This window comes from Struthio camelus, chromosome 18 (genome assembly GCF_040807025.1).
Source record: "Struthio camelus isolate bStrCam1 chromosome 18, bStrCam1.hap1, whole genome shotgun sequence".
NCBI lineage: Eukaryota > Metazoa > Chordata > Aves > Struthioniformes > Struthionidae > Struthio > Struthio camelus.
In genome coordinates this window covers 16288518-16306911 of record NC_090959.1, presented here as the reverse complement: position 1 = coordinate 16306911, position 18394 = coordinate 16288518, and the positions used below count along the sequence as shown (strand labels likewise).

The following is an 18394-nucleotide window of genomic DNA, read 5'->3' as shown; positions in this document are numbered from 1 at the left end:
AGCCCCTGATGCTGTAGTGACCATAGCTCTGTTGAAGGCCAAGTTTTCAGGCAGCTTCCCAGATCCCGTTTTTGGGGTAAAACAAGTGGGAAGAACGGCAGCCAGAACCAGCACGTGGCCCCCCGCGCTGCCGCCCCGGCCCTCAGCAGCCCTGCCGAGTTGGTCACATCAGCTGTAGTTGGGCTCTGGCTGTTCCTTACTGATCACGAGAATTAGCACTCAAACGAAAACAAGACACTGCCCCAATGATTATCTTCCTTTATTTCTGTAGGTCCTTCTGTAACAGAACCTCTCGGACGGCAAGCTTTGGCAAGGTTGCTTAGACTAATAATAGTACAGATATGCAAAACAGTTTCAGTACTTCGCCAAAGGCGGATGAACGCTACGAAACTGAAGCCTCAGATGTCCTTCAAATATATAACTTATTAGCAAGTTTACAGAGCCAGACCCACCGAAGCGTTATCTGGAATGACAAAAAAGGCACAGCAACGTCGGCTCAGTTGTCTGGGACTTTTAAGATCTCATTTCCGAATCTCCAAGCGGCTTACAGAGCCAAGGGTTCGCCTGCCTGCCCCATCCGAACGAGGGCAATTTAAACTGATAGATTCAACTCTTTCGCAAGAGATGGTGCAACCAGGAACTAGCAGGGAGAACCAGAATTTCCTCCCTTCTCAGTTGGGCAATCCTTGTTCTGCCGGACCCGCAACACTGAACGGCCAAGGGAGGTGTTAAAAAAATATTTGTGTGTGCGTGTCTGCACATGCAACCAACCTGCTCAGACTGGACCAGACACAAGGCTGGCAAAGAGATGCCTCAAGGGCCTGGGTTACGTTTGCGGTGTGCCCCCTCTCATTTTACCCACTGATTTTAAGACATTTCCCAGCAGCCTTCGTGTGTCCTGGCTCCGCGCCGTGCAGTACCCCAGACGCAGGGTTGTACCTACAGTAGCAAATAGCCCATGAGGGGGAAAAAAGCAAAGAAGAAAGTGTTCGTTCCCATCTCTCTGGCCCCAAAATAGGCCACACAGATGCTATATTCTCTTGTGAAGGCATCAGGCAGTTGCATCTTTATCTCTTAATACCCCCCCATAAGTAGCTCAGCTTAGATTAGTGGCACTCCAAGTGTCTCTGCAATTAGAAATCTGTACTTTCATTACAAATCACTGTATTTAGAAGCTTAATATGGCTGCAAGATATCCTCCAAGAAGAAATTTGGCCAAGAAAAAAAAAAAAAAAAAAGAGGTGCGGAGGATTTTTTTTTTTTTTTTTAAGACAACTAATGTGTGCCTATAGCCTCCCTGCATGGCGAGCGCAGTTTCAGCAGCTGCAAAGGGGAAGCTGCGACGGCGGCTGTGCCTCTCCTCTCCTCTGCACCCCAGCAGCACTGGAGTTGCTCCCAGCTCACAAACTTAGCCCATTTCCATCAGCTGCAACAGACCCACCGACACAGCCGCATCTGGAAACCAGAGCGAGGTTCCTTGGGAAACCTGGTCCCAAGCCTCAGCTGAAGCTTTGTGGCAAGCACGAGAGAACCAAAGAGGTTCTTTCCAGCTGCAAGCACGGGGTGGGAGGAAAAGCAATGAATTACTTTAACATGAACTGTCACATTTCAAATACATCCCACAAAACCAAAAAGTGTAGGCTGGCAAAACCTTCCCCTCTAGAAATACTGGGGGTTTCAGTGGGAGTCGCACACAAAATAAGCATGCAGAATCAGGCCTCAAGTACGTAAAATAGACTATAGAATTTGGCACTTTAAAAATATTTATAAATAACTTAAGACATTCAGGCTCAGAGGCATGTGCAGCCAAATATTTCCCTCTGATATGGGGAAGAGCATGGATCCACATCCGGTACTGTGGATCCACAATGCAGAAACTAGTTTTACATTTAATACAGGAACCGAACGTGCCCGTTGCAGGCTCTTTGGAACATCTCCTGCGCCCCTTTGAAGGCACATGGAGGACACACCTAATGAAGTAGGTGTGCACTGGGGATTATGGATCCATAGTACAGAACATGACCTATTCTTCATATACATTCACAGCATACGGCAAAACAACTCCCGGAGGTTTCCTTGGCTATGTCTATACTGCAAGGTATATATCATGGCAAACTTAACCACTGGGTGAGTGAGCCCAAGCTCTGGGCGGTTCTCTGCACTCAGGTCTGAGGTTGTCTACCTTGGTTTGGGTCTGCTCCCCAGCCGGTAGCAAAGAGAGAGGCAGGAACCTTTGGGCTCAACCCTTGAGCAAGGATGGATCCATCTGTCCAGCCTGCAAACTCCAGTCTCAGCTCAAGCACAGTGAAGGCAACATAGATCCAACTTCACATCCAGGGTCCGCAGCAGACATCCAGCCAGAAATCCTTACTGTCCCCGAAGGGAAGCCTTGAATTGATCACACAACCCATTCTCTTCCATAGCCAGATCGTACCCGTCAAGCATACTGCAAAATGAAGGCACACAAGGGACAGTTAAGGGCAGAGGTACATTCTTTTGGATTATTCCTTGCGTTTAGTTCAGATGAAACGTGTTGACTGGCAGCCCAAGAGCTGGCAATCCTCTGCATGGCCACAGGACAGCAGAGCAGGAGGAACCAACTCCTGGCAGGGCAAAGCAGCTCCCCCTCAACGAGCGATCGGCGGTCCATGGTGAGGGTGCAGATCACGGCACCACGTGGAGTTGAGCAGGATAAGCTATTTTGGCCACATGGATATTTGCCCACTAGAAACGGACTGGGGCAAAACAGCCACATGGGCCAAATTCTCACTGGCAACGTCGAGCTGGTCAGCTCTCCAGGCCATCAGCCATGCCCTGAGCAAAAAGCAAACTCTAGATTTCTTTTCTCCTGTGGGTTTCAATCAGATCCGTTAAGCATAGCGTCTCAGTTTTGTTTTGTTTTTTCCCTGTTAAACTTCTACAAAAAGAAAATACGTTCTTTGGCACTTGTGCGACAACGACACATAGACACGACACCCTGCTATCCTTCGACGGCTTGCTGAATTCATCTCTACAGGTCTATATACGCAGAGTCTGTGTCCACCCTCTGGGCCTCTCCGAAGATCAGGAACGCACAGAGACCGATGCTGTTAACAGCAGCCACCAGGTTGAAAACGGAAATCCAAGAGCCAGTAGTTTCGATCAGATAGCCGGCCAAGTACACGCAAATGACACCTGCGCACGGCAGAGAAGAGACAGAAATGCAAGCGCTGGGGCCAGATCCTGCCCGCCAGCTGCGAGGGGGTTCCCCAGGAAAGGATGAGCTGCAGGAAGGTACCTTACCGAGCAGGGCTCCACCGGTATTTCCAACGCCTGGAAAGAAAAGAAAGGGAAATTGCCCTATTGCTTTGGCTCACAAGAATCCGAGGATACGGGGGGCTTCAGCTGGGTTCCCACCCGACGCCGACCTGCGCGCCGAGCAAAGTGCCTTGCTGACGGCAGCCGGCAGGCAGAAATGCTTATCCTCCTCCCGTCCCTCTGCGCATGCAATCATTTCACAAACTAAAAGGCATGTTCGTGCCGTTCCCTGCGCCCAGTTATGGCAGCTATACGCAGCGAAGGAAGCTGAGGCTGCAAACGCAGACCAGAAGGTGCAGAGTGCTACTGCTGCGAAAGCTTCAGTGCCCACTGCCGTGTCCCCTCCCGTACACACACCGTCCTGCCAGGTCGAATGGAAACCCGCAGGGACCCTTACCAAACAGTAAGCCAGCACACGAGGGGGCCAAATCTTGTACGTTTACTGAAATACCACTATTGAGAAACAGAGAGGAAAAAAAGGCTGCTTTAATGCAACATGATTATCTTTTCCGTTGTTTACACGTTTAGTTTGTTATACCAAAGCAGAGGATCCTAATGGCACCGTAAAGAGAAGAAAAGAAGGGAAGTGGCTGAGAGTAAAGCAACACAGGAGAGTAACAGAAGGAAAAGGATTCAATTCAAAGCAGCTCATTTAAAGTACTCGGAAGGATCAAAACACAATTCACTTTTTGCTTCACGTGCTACTACCTGCTTGGTCAAATGCGCCCCCCTCAATGTGTCAAGCCCTTCCCCAAGCTAGACAAGGTCCACAGGTGTTGCTGGATCATCTCCAGCCCGGTGGGCACCAAACTCCACCAGCAGGGACCAATATACGACACTCAGACCGGTGCTAGTTTCTGCACTGACATGCAATGATGGAGGTAGCCTGCTTTGGGACCCCAAAACGACAAGCATGGGTAAGAGCTAAGTGCCACAGCTGGTGTCCTTATCACCCTTGTTACCTGTGGTTAAAGGTCTGCAGTCCAACAGAGGCTGAGGCAAACACTATAGCTTTGCAAAAACTGGATGTCTGACCCAGGCACAAAGCAAAAACACTTGATACACCTGAGCCGATGACCTAGAAGAAAGAGAAAATTAAATACCACAGCAGCTCCTCCTGCAGATGAACGGTTCCCTTCTAAATATGAAGAACGCACTACGCAGCAGGTGCTTCTCAGGCCTTTTCCTCCCCTTTGCCCTGCCTTTCTGGGTGCCAAAGGCCAGTCCAGCTGGATGCTATGCTGTGAAGCAGAAGCGCTGCTGCAGGTTAGAGAGGATATGCTGCATTTCCTGCCCTGGCATTTCTCTCTCTGCTCATCTTTCTAATGCTCTTTCCTGCAATATCTAATGAGTCATTGGGAGTGACAGCGTATGGCTGGTCTTTGAGTGCTCTGAAGAGGTTTCGTTCACACAAACCTCCATGCACAACAGATTTCGCTTCCCGCGCACTTTGATCGCTTATCTATCAGCAAAGCTATAAAACCTATTCTCTTTCCACCTCTAACCAGCAGCCCGGCTCTGCAGGAGCCCCAGTTGCATTCGCCTGGCTTTATTTCTCTTACCTGCATGAACTTACGAATGGTGATGGTTTTGTATCCTGGAAGAGAAAGTAAGAGTTCCAGTCAAGGACCGTACAATGGCTAACCTTGCTCTCCAGCCAGGAGAGTATAGGGTAAATGTAATCTAGGACAATAATGAGGAAAAGCCAAAAGAGCTCTTACCCTGGTTGATTAAATGATCAGACAGAAATCCACTGAATAAGCTCGTTGGAATTGCAACCAGCCATGGGACTACATTGAACACCCAACCCTAAAAGGGAGCAAGAATCAAGAGAAGCAGGCTATCAGAGCTGAGTTTGTTTGCTTTATTTGCTATTTTTAGAAAGGAGAAAAGAAAAAAAAAAAAAGAGAGAGAGAGAGCGAGAGATCAGGACTCCTCGCAGGATCCTGAGCCGCTTTGCCAGAGCTCGCTCCTAGCTGCGCCCCGCGGCACCCCGGGGTCCCTCACGTGGCAGGCACACTATGGGGCTGCAGCATTTGGCAGGTTTGCTACGTTCAACTTTGTTTTGGCGATGCCGCCTCCAGGGCGAAGAGGCAGAAAGCTCTGCCCGCAGGATTAAATGTTCAGCGTTCAACCAGGTGACGTGGCGGGGAGCCCCACCGCTGTGGAAAGCGAGCAGGATATGTTATTCTGCCGTGTGGGGCATCAGTAAAACTGCCAGGAAATTTTCAGACATCAGCTTCAACCTCCTTAGCAGCATTACCGCGAAGCCGAGGGAACATAGCTGGATTTTCTAATGCCGGGATTAAATAACATTACGGGTAGCAACATACTTTGGTCTGTTTTCAATCAAGACAGCTTGCTACGTTCATAATCACATCTGGATTAGAGCTGCTCGAAGACGTTTGGGTGCCTCGATCCTACCGGGAACTGACATTGATTGGGCTGGGCTTCACCTGAGCTGATGCAACCTGCCGTCCCTGCTACGCACCCCTCTGCGCCGAGCCGATCCCTCCCGCGCCACGGCCGGCCAGACAGGAGGAGTAACCCTCCTTCAGCTGCTTCTGGAAATCCTACCAGGGCCTATCCGCATTTTGCAGCGCCTCTGAAACTTCGGTTCGCAGCCGCTTTCCCAACGTTGCTGCAGCGGGCTCGTTTCTAGCGGCGCCGAACGTCCCTGGCGTCCATTGATGCCAGCCGGGGTAAGTCGGCAGGTCGGTCCCGCACGCCCCGAAGCCACCCTCGCCTCATCCGCCCGGTCTCTTTGCAGATCCCAGCGCCCCGACGGCGAAGCCCACCGCATCCCCCTCCTGCGGCGGGCCGCCTACGCAGCCACACGGCCCCTCACCTGCCGAAAGGCAGCTCGACCAGCAGGTGACACAGTTTTACCACGTTACGGACTATCGTCAACCTCGAGCATCGAGCACCACCAAGCCGTGTTTTATTAAAATCTAGGAAGCGATTATCAGATGCAGGAACATTACACGGAGCATCTTATATAATAGCACCATGATATAATGCTTAACAGATGGTAAATCACTGCTGCACAAGCATATTACCGGAGGTGCACAGATCTTGTCACGGCAATATGTTTGCTGGTTTAATACATGATTCTAATATAAATACCAAGTATGCCATAAAGTGCCTTAAAAATGTAATACTAAAAGGCATTTGTAAGCAGCTCTGGAAGCTATTTAAAAACCTGACAGAGCTACTGTGGAAAAGACTGTGCTAGTGTCCGGGAACAAGGAGACACCAAACCACTAGCTGAGAGCCCAGGTGAGTATGAACAAGGTTTCTGAAAAACGGGAACATCATTTCTGCGGAGGAGAGGGAAGCCTCCGTAGCACTTTTTAAAGTACATGCCATTAACGATAACTGTAATTTCCTCAGGCTGCTCTGAGCTCTGCAAAGTCAGCGCAGACAAAAAAAAAAAAAAAAAAAACACAAACACAGGAACGAAGGGGTTGGTGGTCATTTGCAATGGCGCAACGCGATGAGCTCTGTGCCACTCAAAAACCACCCTTTCCTCAGCAAAGAGCAGCCTACAAACCACACACGACTCCCTCTTCCCCGCCTGGAAGGTGCCCCCGGCGCTGCCTCGCTCCAGCACCCGGCACCCGGCACCCGCCTGGCCGGGACCTGGAGGGGGACGTTTGCGTGCCGCTCCCGCAGGGAAACCCTCCGCACCAAATCCCTCTGCCGTCACCTCCTCCCGAGCCCTCCCGCTCTGGTGGGGGTCGGAGGCGCCACGTCCCCGAGCAATCGCCCTCGGGTAAGCGTGAGGTCGGCGCGTTGGCGGCACGTCAGCGTAAGCCGTGCAGGATCCCGCGGGCCTGATCCAGACCCCCTAAATCCCAGCTCAGTCCCCGGGTCTGGCCGTCCCCGTCGGCAGGCGCCGGGCAGCCCCTGCTGTAAGCTGCGGCAAGGCGCTCGGAGGCTTTCTGCAGACGGGACGCCCGGGCACGGGGGTCCCTGTGCAAGCGCGGGAACGCGGGAGATCGCTTCCCGCTCTCTGCCAAAAAGTCAACTTACCTTTGACTCAGGAAAAGTTTCCTTAAAGAAAGTTGGCAGCCAGGAGAGGAGAGTGAAGAACGTGCTGGCCGTAGAAAGCTGAGCCACGATGACAGCCCTGGAAACGCGCAGCGCGGAGGAAACCATCAGTAACAGCGACAGGTCACACTGGGTAAAAAAATACGCTTTCTAGCAACCCAATATTTCACTTCCTGGGCTGTAAATAAATCCGTTCCAGCACTGTAGTTGCTTCCTGAGATTTTTTCGGAGATAACTACGGCACTCGGCTTGCCAAGCGCAGCACCACGCGTTCCTTGGCTGCCCGAACCGAGCAGCCCCCCGGACGTCCACCCGCGGGCTCAGGCGCGGTTAATCGCCACCGCGATTACGCGAGTGCGTTTCCCACCCGTCCCCCCATCGCCGCGAGAGCTGCTCCTCTCCGAGAGGAGAGGACTGTGTGTCCAGGGCTTTCTCGGGACCCGTCACCAGCAGAAGCGCCCACGCTTGTTCAAGGCAGCAAGGGGCAGCTGCAAGCTGCTAGCTGAACCTGCCGCGATGCCCCAGGCGGAGCCTGGACGGAAACGTCATCGCGTCCTCCTGGACCGCGCCAAACACCCCAAAGGAAAAACAGCTATTAAAAAGAGGTTTTTTCCAGCAGTGAGAGCAAATTTGTGCCATTCAGTGGCCCTGAGGAGGGCCTTTACGAGCAGCCTTTCTAAGGGACGAAGGCGGTGGAGCGTGTCACACGAGGAGCGCGCCGCTGCCCCAGGGAGCAGCCTGCTACAGAGAAAGGTTTGCCAGCTACACTCAAGCTTAACGTTCCCCCACTCAGAACAATAAACTGCCTTTCATCCAGGTCACCTTTCCGGTTCATCATTTATATAGAAGGGACTGGAAAACCTGCTCATATTTCCCAACTGTATAAATAAGCGGACAGAACGCAAACACACAGAACAAACACGCACGGAGGTGAAAACGCCTTTGGAGGGACGGTGCCGTCCGACTCCTCCTGCCTCGGCTCAGGAACGCACGCCGGCGGCACCGCGCTCGCCGCCGCAGCATGCACCTACCAGATTGGCGCCTTCCTAAACAGCTGCTTCCAGGGCACTTTGGTCTGCTTGGATACGGAGCGGCCTCTCATTAAACAATGTAAGGGGACGATGAGTTCTGCAGGGAAGAAGATACACAAAGGCAAGCGATGATCAGCAACTGGAAGGAGCCCTGGGAGGCTTCGATACAAATACCTTTAACTTCCTAACCCTTTTCTTCATAACACATACACCCCATGTTCATAAGAACACCTTACTATGCTGATCAGGATTCCTTCACTGTGTCCCTACTCTCCCCTACCCAGCCACCTCCACCTCTTTGTTATATCTCTTGTTATAATTAAACACAAGCGTCTTCGGGCAGGGACCAGGTCTGAATTCTGTACAGCACCAGGCACACACCAGGCTCCTACGCACCACACTTAATAAATGCTGCCGCCAGCATTTGCCCATACGTGGACTTATTTCCCGACGGTTATTCGGAGCAGATATTCCAGATTAACCGCGCTTTAAAAGCTCCATGTGTAGATGCTCTTACTTTGGTATAAGTATCTTGCTCTGCTTTAGCTTAATCCACTTTGAACATCACGCTCTGTGTGGTGTTTCCACTGGTGCGTAAGAGTACCGAGGAGTTAGACCGGACTCTCAGCAGTAATATAACCCAGCGTGGGACTTCGAAATAGGAAATCAGCAATGTAAAAGCTCAAAATCTTGTTTCTGCGTTTAGCATCTCGAGTCGGACACACTGCACGCTATACAAAGATACCTGGACAAAATTCATTGTACAAAACCAGACATCACCTTGGGAACTCAGGGGATTTGCAGAAAACAGCTGACACGTTCCCAAGAGCGCTGGCAGCGAGCAGCGGCCAGAGGGATGCACGGGGGCGAATTTACCTTTCTCGTTCAGGAGGTACTTGCACGTGCAGTAAACCCAGAGCAAAGTGAGCAAGCCAGAGAAGTAGAAAACACTTTCCCAGCCATACCAGTCCAGCAGGAGAGATCCCGCACCGCCGATCACAAGCGTGCTGGAAGGGAAACCACAAAGAGATTTAGGAGCCTGCGAAACGGCTGGCTAAGGTCACTCGGACTGCGTGAATCAGTGCTAGGAGCTTCTCGGGGCTGGCGCTACGGGTTGCTAAACGCAGCTGAGAAAGCCCTCAGCAGCTGCCTGCCCGATGCACCATCCGACTCGGAAACCAGCCCGATTTCCCAGCTTGACACCTCGAGCCAGGTACTCGAGCCCCGCGTTTCCTATCGATGTCTGTCGAGCCCGTCAGGGAGAAGAAGCCAGGAAGCCACCTAATGTGAACCGCGCTCATCTGCCCTGAGCCAAAACACGCTCCTCAGGGAAAGACAGCGCGGTGGCTGGCGTGTAGGAAGTATCTCGGGGAATGGGGAAATCAGCAAGAGAAATGAGTACGCTGGAATCCTAAGTGATTAAATGCGGTAATATTTCTATTTGACTTTTAAACAACCCGTCCATTTAGAAGGGAAATTCTCACGGAAATTGAAAGAGATGGGAAAGTTATCTTATCCCCATTTATCAGAGAGGACAGGTGACTAGTCTCAGCCTGAGCCCTGCTCTTCCCACTGCATCACGCTGTTTCCCCGAGTAATTAAACATTGCAAACACTCTTCAAAGTCTGGCTCATAAGCAAAGGAAAAAACTCCCACGTAAATCCTTGACGCAGTCAAGAGCGCACAGTGCGTTTCAAAGAGTACAGAGTCGTCAGCAACGTGTGCAGGAGCCTGCATGACAGCAACAGCCTGAGGCTTCTCCAGCTGCAACCGACCTCCTCAAAGCCCCGGGAGTCCACACGCACTTCGGGCTGGAAGTTTTGCCTCCAACTATTTAACGGCACTTCATCACATACGACGTCCGTAGACTCTGTCGCTGGCTGCTCAAAGCCAACGCGGCATCTGCCTTTTGAACTTACCCAAACTGCGAGCCGGTCCCCACTGTGCTGTAGGTGAAGGCACGCTCGCTCTCCCGCACCTTCTGGGAAAGGAGGCTGGCCAGGGCAGGGAAATACACCCCTGCGAGCAACGGAGGCAAGACGGGTCAGTCGCTGGCGCCCGCTTGGCAGCGGAGCAAAGCAAATTTAAAGGATCCCGCAGGAGCTAATCGCCAAGACAAGGCGACGAGACTTTTGGTGAATACAAAACAAGGGTATAAAATGAAACGGATGCGTCCACGGCCATGCAAGGTTTATTCGTGCCTCCTCCCTAACCCTCTGTTTCTAGCATCACTGCTACTACAGCAAATTTGTCACTGCCAATGCACTTATTTTCGTAGTCCTCCAGTGCTGCAGCTCAGCAACAGGGAAGGAAAATCATCCCAAAGGAGTCAGAGTTTTGACGAGGACCGATTTTCACCAAGTGCTTTGAAGGAGTTTTAAAAAATGGAAAATCCAAAGGGAACATTTATGATTTCCAAAGCGAGCAGCTGCACCTTCTTACTGTGGCAGCCCGTGTCTTGCAGACGGATTTCTACAGGGGAACGACTTATTAGTAACTTTATCTAGAAACGGCACTTTTTTCCTGCAGAAGTTCCAGATGCGGAGGCAGTTTTGAGCCACGGGATTGCCCGAACACACAGGAGAATAGCTTGTGCATTGCAAACCGAACTTGCATCCAAATGTACTGCCCACGAGCTCCCCCGCAAGGAAGCCCCAGCACAGGGAAACACGCACACAAGACACAGGCGCTCGGCGCAGTCTCGTCTCACCTTGCAGCAGCCCCATGAGGAACCTGGAGGAGGTCATAAAGACCAGATGGGCAGAGCTGACGTGGGTGAGCAGCGGGGTGATGACCGTGAGGAAGCCCCAGGCTGACGCCGAGAGGAGGAGGACTTTTTCGCCTCCTATTCTGCAAGACAGGAAACGCGCATCAAAAACGAGCAAAGGGCGAAAGGGCAGATGCCCCAGACAAGACCCAAGAGCGTTCATCCCAGTTTAGCCTGGTTTTAAGAGTGATTTTTCAGGCAAACCTGTTCTCCTCCGTAGCCCTTTGGGGACGAGGATCAGCAAAGCCTCTCCTCTTGCCCCCTCCGCCGGAGCCGCGCGCCGGCCGGCGGGCTGAGCCTCGGCACACGCGGGACGAGGCGATGCCCGGGGTAGGGCCGCGAGACAGCTTTTCAGCGAGGCTGAATTCCCCTCCGATGCAGGGGAATTCAATGCTGCTGTCACCGCTCCCTTTTTCTTGAACAACGATGTTGTTTTCTCTTCCGTCTGCTCTTTTGCATCAGCTATGCTCGTCTGTTAACTTCTCTTTTTTTAATTTTTGGCAAGCACTCGCTTGCAAGCTATTAAGGAACATAACGACATAGCGTGATGTACTGCACGGATAAGGTACTCCTTCCAGGTATGTGTTTCTCACAAAAGGTTTTACAGGAAAGCGCTCCACACTAAGGATAGGGCGGTTGAGGAGAGCAACTCAAGCAGGTAATTACTCAGATCTTTCCTCAAAGCCAACTGGGGTAGTTGCTTTTTAAATTGATACCATCAAACGGAGGCATGTGCTTTTCCCAGACTGTGAAAAGATTGCACAAGAATACAGGGTGGAAAACCCGGAGGTGCTGAAAGGAGAATGAATACAGACAGCAGAGATCAAACAGAAAAAAGCTGAATTCCTTGCAAAAAGGAAATGTTTTCTTCCTCTGGTTAGCAATTTCAGCTATAAACCCTTCCAAGCATCTGTGCGACACCAGAGTATTTAACTGCTTGTTAAGGGACAAATAACACTCCCTGTGAGCAGCGGCTGTGAACTACGCAAGAGCTTTACCGTTCATCACTTTTCTGAAATAAGGTCTGCTTTAAATCTGCTTTTTTTTTTTTTTTAAACCAGCTTAACACTTTAGGATGTGGGCTTTCTTTTTTTATTGCAATAACTGAATGAGTACTAAAAACTACCTCCACTAGAAACATTATGCTGGTCTAAAAGTGCTTTCCGCTGTTTCCAGATGAAAAAAGCTACGTTGGTTTACGCGTCCGTTAACATAACCGTAGCTCTGTTAAGGTAGCTATGCAGGAACTGCTAAAGCAGCGATTATCATCTGGGCGCTCCCTATGCTTGCGGGAGATCTTGCCTCTGCAAAGTGCTCCAGTGCATACCTAGCTGTAAGTACAGCACCAATTTTAAGACCCAGGAATTTAATCAGATAGTCAAAACTGCACGTGAATCAGAGCTGGAGGCCCTGATGGAAAAAACCGGACCACGTTCAGTGCAATCTGGAGCGCCCCATGAAGCTGCTCCCCGCAGATACCCTTCATCCACTGCCAAGAGCTGAAGCGCACGGTCACAGCCGAGGAAAGCGCTGCCGACAGAGCCCAAGCAGAGGAAAGCATACAAATAATTTCCAGTACCGGTCACTGATGTGTCCTCCGATAACCTGCGTCAGGCAGTAACCCCAGAAGAAGCTGCTGAGCACTACGCCGGACTGCTTCTTGTCCCAGGCGAAGCGGCTGCTCAGGGCGACGGCGCAGACGGGCACGGTGACGCGGGCGCAGTACAGCAGGCACGTCCCCAGCAGCAGCATCGCCGTCCACTGGCGACACTGCGGCCTGCCAAGACCGAGAGGGAGATGGGGAGGCGGCGGAGCGAGCAGCGGCCTCGCAGAGCCGCGCGGACGTACGGGGCGGGCTGTTAGGAGGAACAGGCGGGACGGGCTGCTCGGCCGCCGCGGAGCGGGGCGAGCGCGGAGGTGGAAAGCCGGTTTGTTTGATTTTTTTTTTTTTTTTTCCCGCCCTCCCAAACAAAAGCTTCAGGAACTGCTGGTTTCAAGATAAGAAAGGAAAGGTCAGTGCACGAGGTTGGAAGCGTTTGCATGAAACACCCCGTCTTGGTATTTGCTATTTGTTATAACTTCTGCTATCTGCCATTGCCGTTTGTTTCCCAAGGGAGATGGCTCGTTACCCTTCCGAAACGAGGGAGAAAGGGGAACGCTTTCGCGAGAGACAAGACATGCAGCGCCCGAATAGCCCAGAGAGAGAAGCGACATCATCCAGCCTGGCCTGATAAGTTTAAAGTAACATTAATGACAATAGGCTAATAAAACTGGGGTCAGTTTCGGCGTGCGAACGCCCGGTTTAGTATTTATACACCCAAACGGAACGCAAGCGGTGGCGCAGAAGACCCGCACCGCGCACAGGCGGAGGACGGCGGCTTAGCCCCGCTCGCTCCCCCGCGCCGCGGCACGAGCCAAGCCGGCGGCGATTCCTTTATCGCCCGCGGGCAGCGGCTTTCTCCAGCCGGCGCCGGGAGCAGGGCTGGGGCGGCCGAGAGGCGCCCGCTCCAGCGCCCCCCCCCCCCCCGCGCGCCCTTCCGCTCTCTTTCTCCGTGCATCGCGAGAGATTTAGGCACAAAGCACGCGGGGAACATAAAGGAGGCTGCAGACCCCTCCACCGCCTGCTCCGGAGGGAGAGCGCATCCAGCGAGGAAAACCCGCGGCGGCCGTCTGCCGCCACGGCCTTGCCCCCGCCGAAGGCGCCTCCGCGCACGCGTTTCCTCCCAGGCGTCGCCGTCGTGAAGGCCGCAGGTGAAGCCCCCGCTAGCGCAAAGCGGGGAAATTGGAAAAAAATAAATAAAAAAAACAACAACAAAAACCCCAGGAGCTTCGGGCCCCTTCAGCCTCAGGAGCTGAAGGAGGAGGAGAAGCCGCGCGGCAGGTTCGGGGTTAAGCCCGGCCACCCCAAAAGCGGAGCTCTGCCGGCGCCGCTCGACGGGCGCCCGCGCTGCACCTTAACGTCCCCCCTGGAGCGCCGGTGTTTTGTGGGGTTTTTTTTTTTGGCTAAAACCAGGGTGAGGAACTCACACACCTCAAAGGGAAAAGACGGCAGCTAAAGGACGCGCACCGCGCGGACAGGAGATGAGGGCACCGCGCCGGGGAGAGCAAGGCGGCCGGCGGCTCCGGCAGAGCGGCGCCCGGCCGGGGCCACGACGCCCCTTGTCGCCAAGGATCGGCCCCGATAACCCCTTGTCTCCAGGCAGGCCAGAGCCGGGGGGCACGGAGCGGCCCCGGCACGCCCCGAGTTTCCCGCGTGCTGTTTCTCTTTCGGAAGCACCATGCGAAAACAGGCTCGGCGAGCCGGGCTGCTGGAGCCGCTGATGCCTTCGTACGCGGCCTTCAGCAGGGGCTTTGCCTTCTCGGTGCGGCCGGTTTCCCACCGGGGGCGCGAAGACCTATCTGCGGCTTGCAGGGTGCTGCTTGGCACGGTAAAATCTCCGGATAAGAAGGGCTATCCGGGCAGCCAGGCGGGTCACACAAACGTGAGGGCTTTTCCCAGCCCCAAAGTGTTGTTCTTGGAGCGGTAACAGCAGCCGGGCGATAACGGAGCCGCTGGGAACCTGCGGGACAGTTTGGGAAAGGCAGCTGGAGAGGCAGGATAAACCGCAGGGGGAAAGCGGCGGAAAAGGAGGGGAAAGCCGGCTGGAGAAAGGGAGGACCAAAGGAGAAGCAGCAGGAACAAAGGTGGAAAAATGAACCCGCCGAGACGAGCGTTTCCCTCTCCTCGCGCCGGCGGCGCGGGCAGCTCGTGGCGCGACGTTCGCGGGGGCCGCGCCGCTTCCCGCTCGACTGAACCTCGGGCCGCGGCGGTACCTCGCCGGGTATTTGTTTGCACGCGCTGCTCGCCGAGCATCCGCCAAACCGATTTTGCACCGTCCAGCTGCGTCGCTTTAGCCCGGCTACGCGGACCCGCCGGCAACCTGCTCGCGGGAGCCGGCCAACCGCTTCCCCTTCTGCCGCCCCTGCCCATCGTCGCCGTCTCGTGGCTTCGGTCCGCGCCTGTGAATCGCTGCAATGCAGGCAACGAGCTGATGGCAGCGGCGGTTATCCTTCTGCCCCGGCACACGAGCCCAACGCCGGCAGCCAGCAGCAGCCGCCGGTTCAGGTGCTCGCAACCGCCTCCAGACGCGTCTCTCTCGGCAGGCGTTTCATCGACGGTCTCTTTTGCTGTGGCAAGCGGCTCTCGATGGTTCGCGTTTTTAGAAGCGGTTTGGGAAACCCGAGGTTTTGTTCTGGCAAAACGCGTTAATTTTTTATTTTTAAAAGAGGAAACAAAATCTATATGGAAACTTTGTTACATGAAAATCCACTTTGGAATCCCTCCCTCCCCCAATTTTACTATCGCATAGGGATAAACCAGAAAAGGGAAGATAGAGAGACGGAATTTTTTTAATTTCTTTAGGGGGAAAAAAAAGAAAATCTTAAAATTTTAAGCGACACCAGTGCCAAAGGTTCGCGCCTGAAGCCCACCCTCTGCACGCCGAGCTCTGGGCCTCAGGGTGGGCCCGAGCGGGATGCTAAGCCCCCGACGGCAAGGCGAAGCTGCCTTAGGACGGCAGCTTTAAGTCAGCCGTCCGCCCTGCCACGGCTGCAGGGAAGGATTTGTTGATGATAAACCTCATCTTACCCAGCAGCTGCCGGCAGGGGCGATCCCTGCCCGGCGGCCCCGGCTCCGCCGCGTCGGCGCTGGTGCCACGTGCCCCGCGGACGCCTCCGGCAGGGCTCGCCCCGGCGGCAGCCTCGCGCCCGGCCTTCAGGGAAGGCCGAATTTCGGAAGGACGAGGGCAAGGCGGGGAAGTTTGGGATAGCCGCCACGCTCCCCCCGCCGTGCTCAACGGGCAGCACCCCTCTGCAGAAAGAGGAGGATTCCCAATTCGCTGCAAGGGCTCCTGCCTTGGAGAAGCCTCGGACCGCCACTTCTGGCTGCGCGGCCGTCCCACCGCGCCGCGGCCCGCCGTCCGAGCGCCGACGGGCTCTCCCACGGCCGGCGAGGGAGCGGCGCAGCCCCTGCTTCGCAGCCTGCGCTCAGGCCGCGAGACCCTCCCGCGCGCGCTTACGGCCCTACTGCTAAAAGCTGTCAGCTGGGGCTTCAAAAAGTGGATGCATTTTTGCGTCTCGTAATCGCTTAACTTGGAGAACAGCTAGTGCTGTCCAGCTACTGTTCAGACTTTATCTTAATTAATTGCAATCTCCGGTACAAACATCGCTGCCGGAACACTTTGACAAAGAGCTCGTAGTGGTTGCAATGGCACGTTTAAATAACGGCCCGCAGGCCAGAAAGCGGTGCCGGGGATTTTCCTCCCGCCGGCGCCTCACGCAGCTAATCCCACCGCCCCAGCTCTTGCCCGAGGCGCCGCGCTGCCGCCGCCTGCGCTAGGACGCCGGCAGGGAAGGAGCTGGGTCTTCGCAGGCTGCCGGGGCGGGACCGCGCGTCGCCTCCCGGGGACCCTCCCTGGGGATCCCCGAAACCAGCCCTGAACCCCAAAGGGCAGGAGGGGGGGCGGGGGGCCGGGACCAGCGCAGCGAGCACGACCCCAAAAGTGCCTCTTTCCCAGGAGGTGGCGGAGGGGCTCTGCGGGGCTTGGGGGGGCGGGGGGGGGAGCGCAGCCTTACCTGGACCAGTACGGGTCGGCGCCGCCGTCCCTGCGCACGCCTTGGGGCTGCGCGGCCCGCGGGCCGTGCTCGGCGCTGTACAGCGGCGCGTTCCTGCCGCAGCCCGCGGCCATGCGGGCAGCGCCGTCCGGCCCCGCCGGCTCACATCGCCCCGGCCCCGGCTCCCTCCCCCCGCCGCGCCGCGGCCACGTGTCAGCGCCTCCCGCCGCGCCGTTCCGGGAAGTCCCGCCGCCCGCGCCGCTCCCGGGCCGCCCGCGCCGCCGACCGGCACCGGACGGGACCGGGCAGGGGGCCCCTACCCGGCCCCGCGGCGGCCTCGAACCCGCGGCGCCGGCAGGATGCTTAAGGCGGCGGCGGGGTATAGGGCAGAATTAAGGCCTCATTTTCTCCATCCCGCACCCATTAATTTGGGCTTTTCCCCTCCCTCCCGGTTAATAACTACACCTACATCGGCAAAATCGAGCAGGGTGAGGGGAGGGGGAAAAGAAAAGAAAAGAAAAGAAAAGAAAAGAAAAGAAAAGAAAAGAAAAGAAAAGAAAAGAAAAGAAAAGAAAAGAAAAGAAAAGAAAAGAAAAGAAAAGAAAAGAAAAGAAAAGAAAAGAAAAAACAGAGAGGGGAGAAACGGGGTCTGTCCTCCCCTTCGCGTGCCTCTGCCACGTCTCGGCTGGCTTCAGTCACTCTCCTTCAGGCACCCGAAAAGTGCAGTGCTACTCGCGCTCCTTGCGGGACTGCCTCCTGCCCCTCCAGCCCTTGCAGATTCGTCCGCAGGAAAGCCTCTGCCTCCCCTTTTTAAGGGCTAAAAGCGAATATGATATTACTGTCTGAAGAGTTTAAGGAAAAATCAAACGGGAGTAGGTATCGTTACAGCTTGATTTAACTCTATGGGGTAGAGCCGTTGTCTTCCTTTAAAGCATGTGGGAGAGATCATCAGACTCTTACGGAAGTAATTAAAATAATGGTTGTCTCGGCCCAAAACAAGGGGATTTGTGACTCACTTCAGCAATATGAACGAGCAGGAGGAAGAGCTTTGCTAAGGCGTTGTTAGGTGACTGCACGGCCGATAGCCGCTTGGACGCGGGCGCTGCGAAACTACGCGTGAGCAAAGGATGGAGCAGGAGCTCCAGCCGAGCCGAGCCGAGCCGAGGTCCTACACGGCCCTCGGGAAAGCGAGGAAAGCTTTGGGGCTGCACCAAAAAGCGCAGAGCACAGGTGCAAGGCAGGCACCTCCCATCCGCTGCTCCTACAGCCAGGAAAACCAGCAGCTTGTAAACGCTCATGAAAATTAAGCCTGTAGCAGAGTAACGTTTAGCTAATGCACCCATTTTTCTCCTGGAACGCTTGACAAGTCCCTTAAGAGCAGCTAACGACTTAAATCAAGAGGAGTAAAAGCATTATTGAGCTGAACCTTAGACTAGGAAATAGTAAGCGGTGCTTCGCACACCAAAGAGACAACTCCAAAACAGGGAGGTCTCCAGAGCTGGTGACAAAAGCAAAATCATACTGTTCTTTGCCCAAGCACTTCTACCTCAGAGCAAAGAGATCTGCCTCAAAAGGCCCCGGGCATGCTCGGCCAGTCCTCCTACTGACAGAGGAAGTAAATACCAACGGGCTTAGGTGCAAGGGGGAACCGAGA

At 54.4% G+C, this 18394-nt stretch overlaps 1 protein-coding gene across 4 annotated transcripts; it reads right to left on the bottom strand.

The window, feature by feature from the left end:
* Positions 1-244: 244 nt before the first annotated feature.
* SLC17A9 (solute carrier family 17 member 9) lies at positions 245-16928 on the bottom strand. 4 transcript variants are annotated; one of them, XM_068912503.1, is made up of 14 exons: positions 16762-16909; positions 14180-14708; positions 12728-12925; positions 11092-11231; positions 10301-10400; positions 9258-9388; positions 8382-8478; positions 7333-7429; positions 5019-5106; positions 4860-4894; positions 4260-4375; positions 3695-3750; positions 3283-3312; positions 245-3174 (listed from the first exon to the last, which is right to left on the bottom strand). In XM_068912503.1, the coding sequence occupies exons 3-14, from the start codon at positions 12898-12900 to the stop codon at positions 3011-3013; spliced, it is 1227 nt and encodes a 408-aa protein (XP_068768604.1). In that variant the 5' UTR covers positions 12901-12925; positions 14180-14708; positions 16762-16909; the 3' UTR covers positions 245-3010. The 4 variants fall into 4 exon arrangements, with proteins under 4 accessions (XP_068768604.1, XP_068768601.1, XP_068768603.1 ...); XM_068912500.1 differs by lacking the exon at positions 14180-14708 and having other exon boundaries at positions 16762-16928; XM_068912502.1 differs by lacking the exons at positions 14180-14708; positions 16762-16909 and adding an exon at positions 14847-15432.
* Positions 16929-18394: the final 1466 nt, after the last annotated feature.

Coding starts and splice junctions, on each gene's coding strand:
- SLC17A9 (XM_068912502.1), bottom strand. CDS start 15,118: ATGGGCAGGGGCGGCAGAAGGGGAAGCGGTTGGCCGGCTCCCGCGAGC. Junction 8,479..9,257: donor GTACCTCCTGAACGAGAAAG/GTAAATTCGCCC, acceptor TCTTCCCTGCAG/AACTCATCGTCCCCTTACAT. Junction 5,107..7,332: donor AAACTTTTCCTGAGTCAAAG/GTAAGTTGACTT, acceptor GCTCCCTTTTAG/GGTTGGGTGTTCAATGTAGT.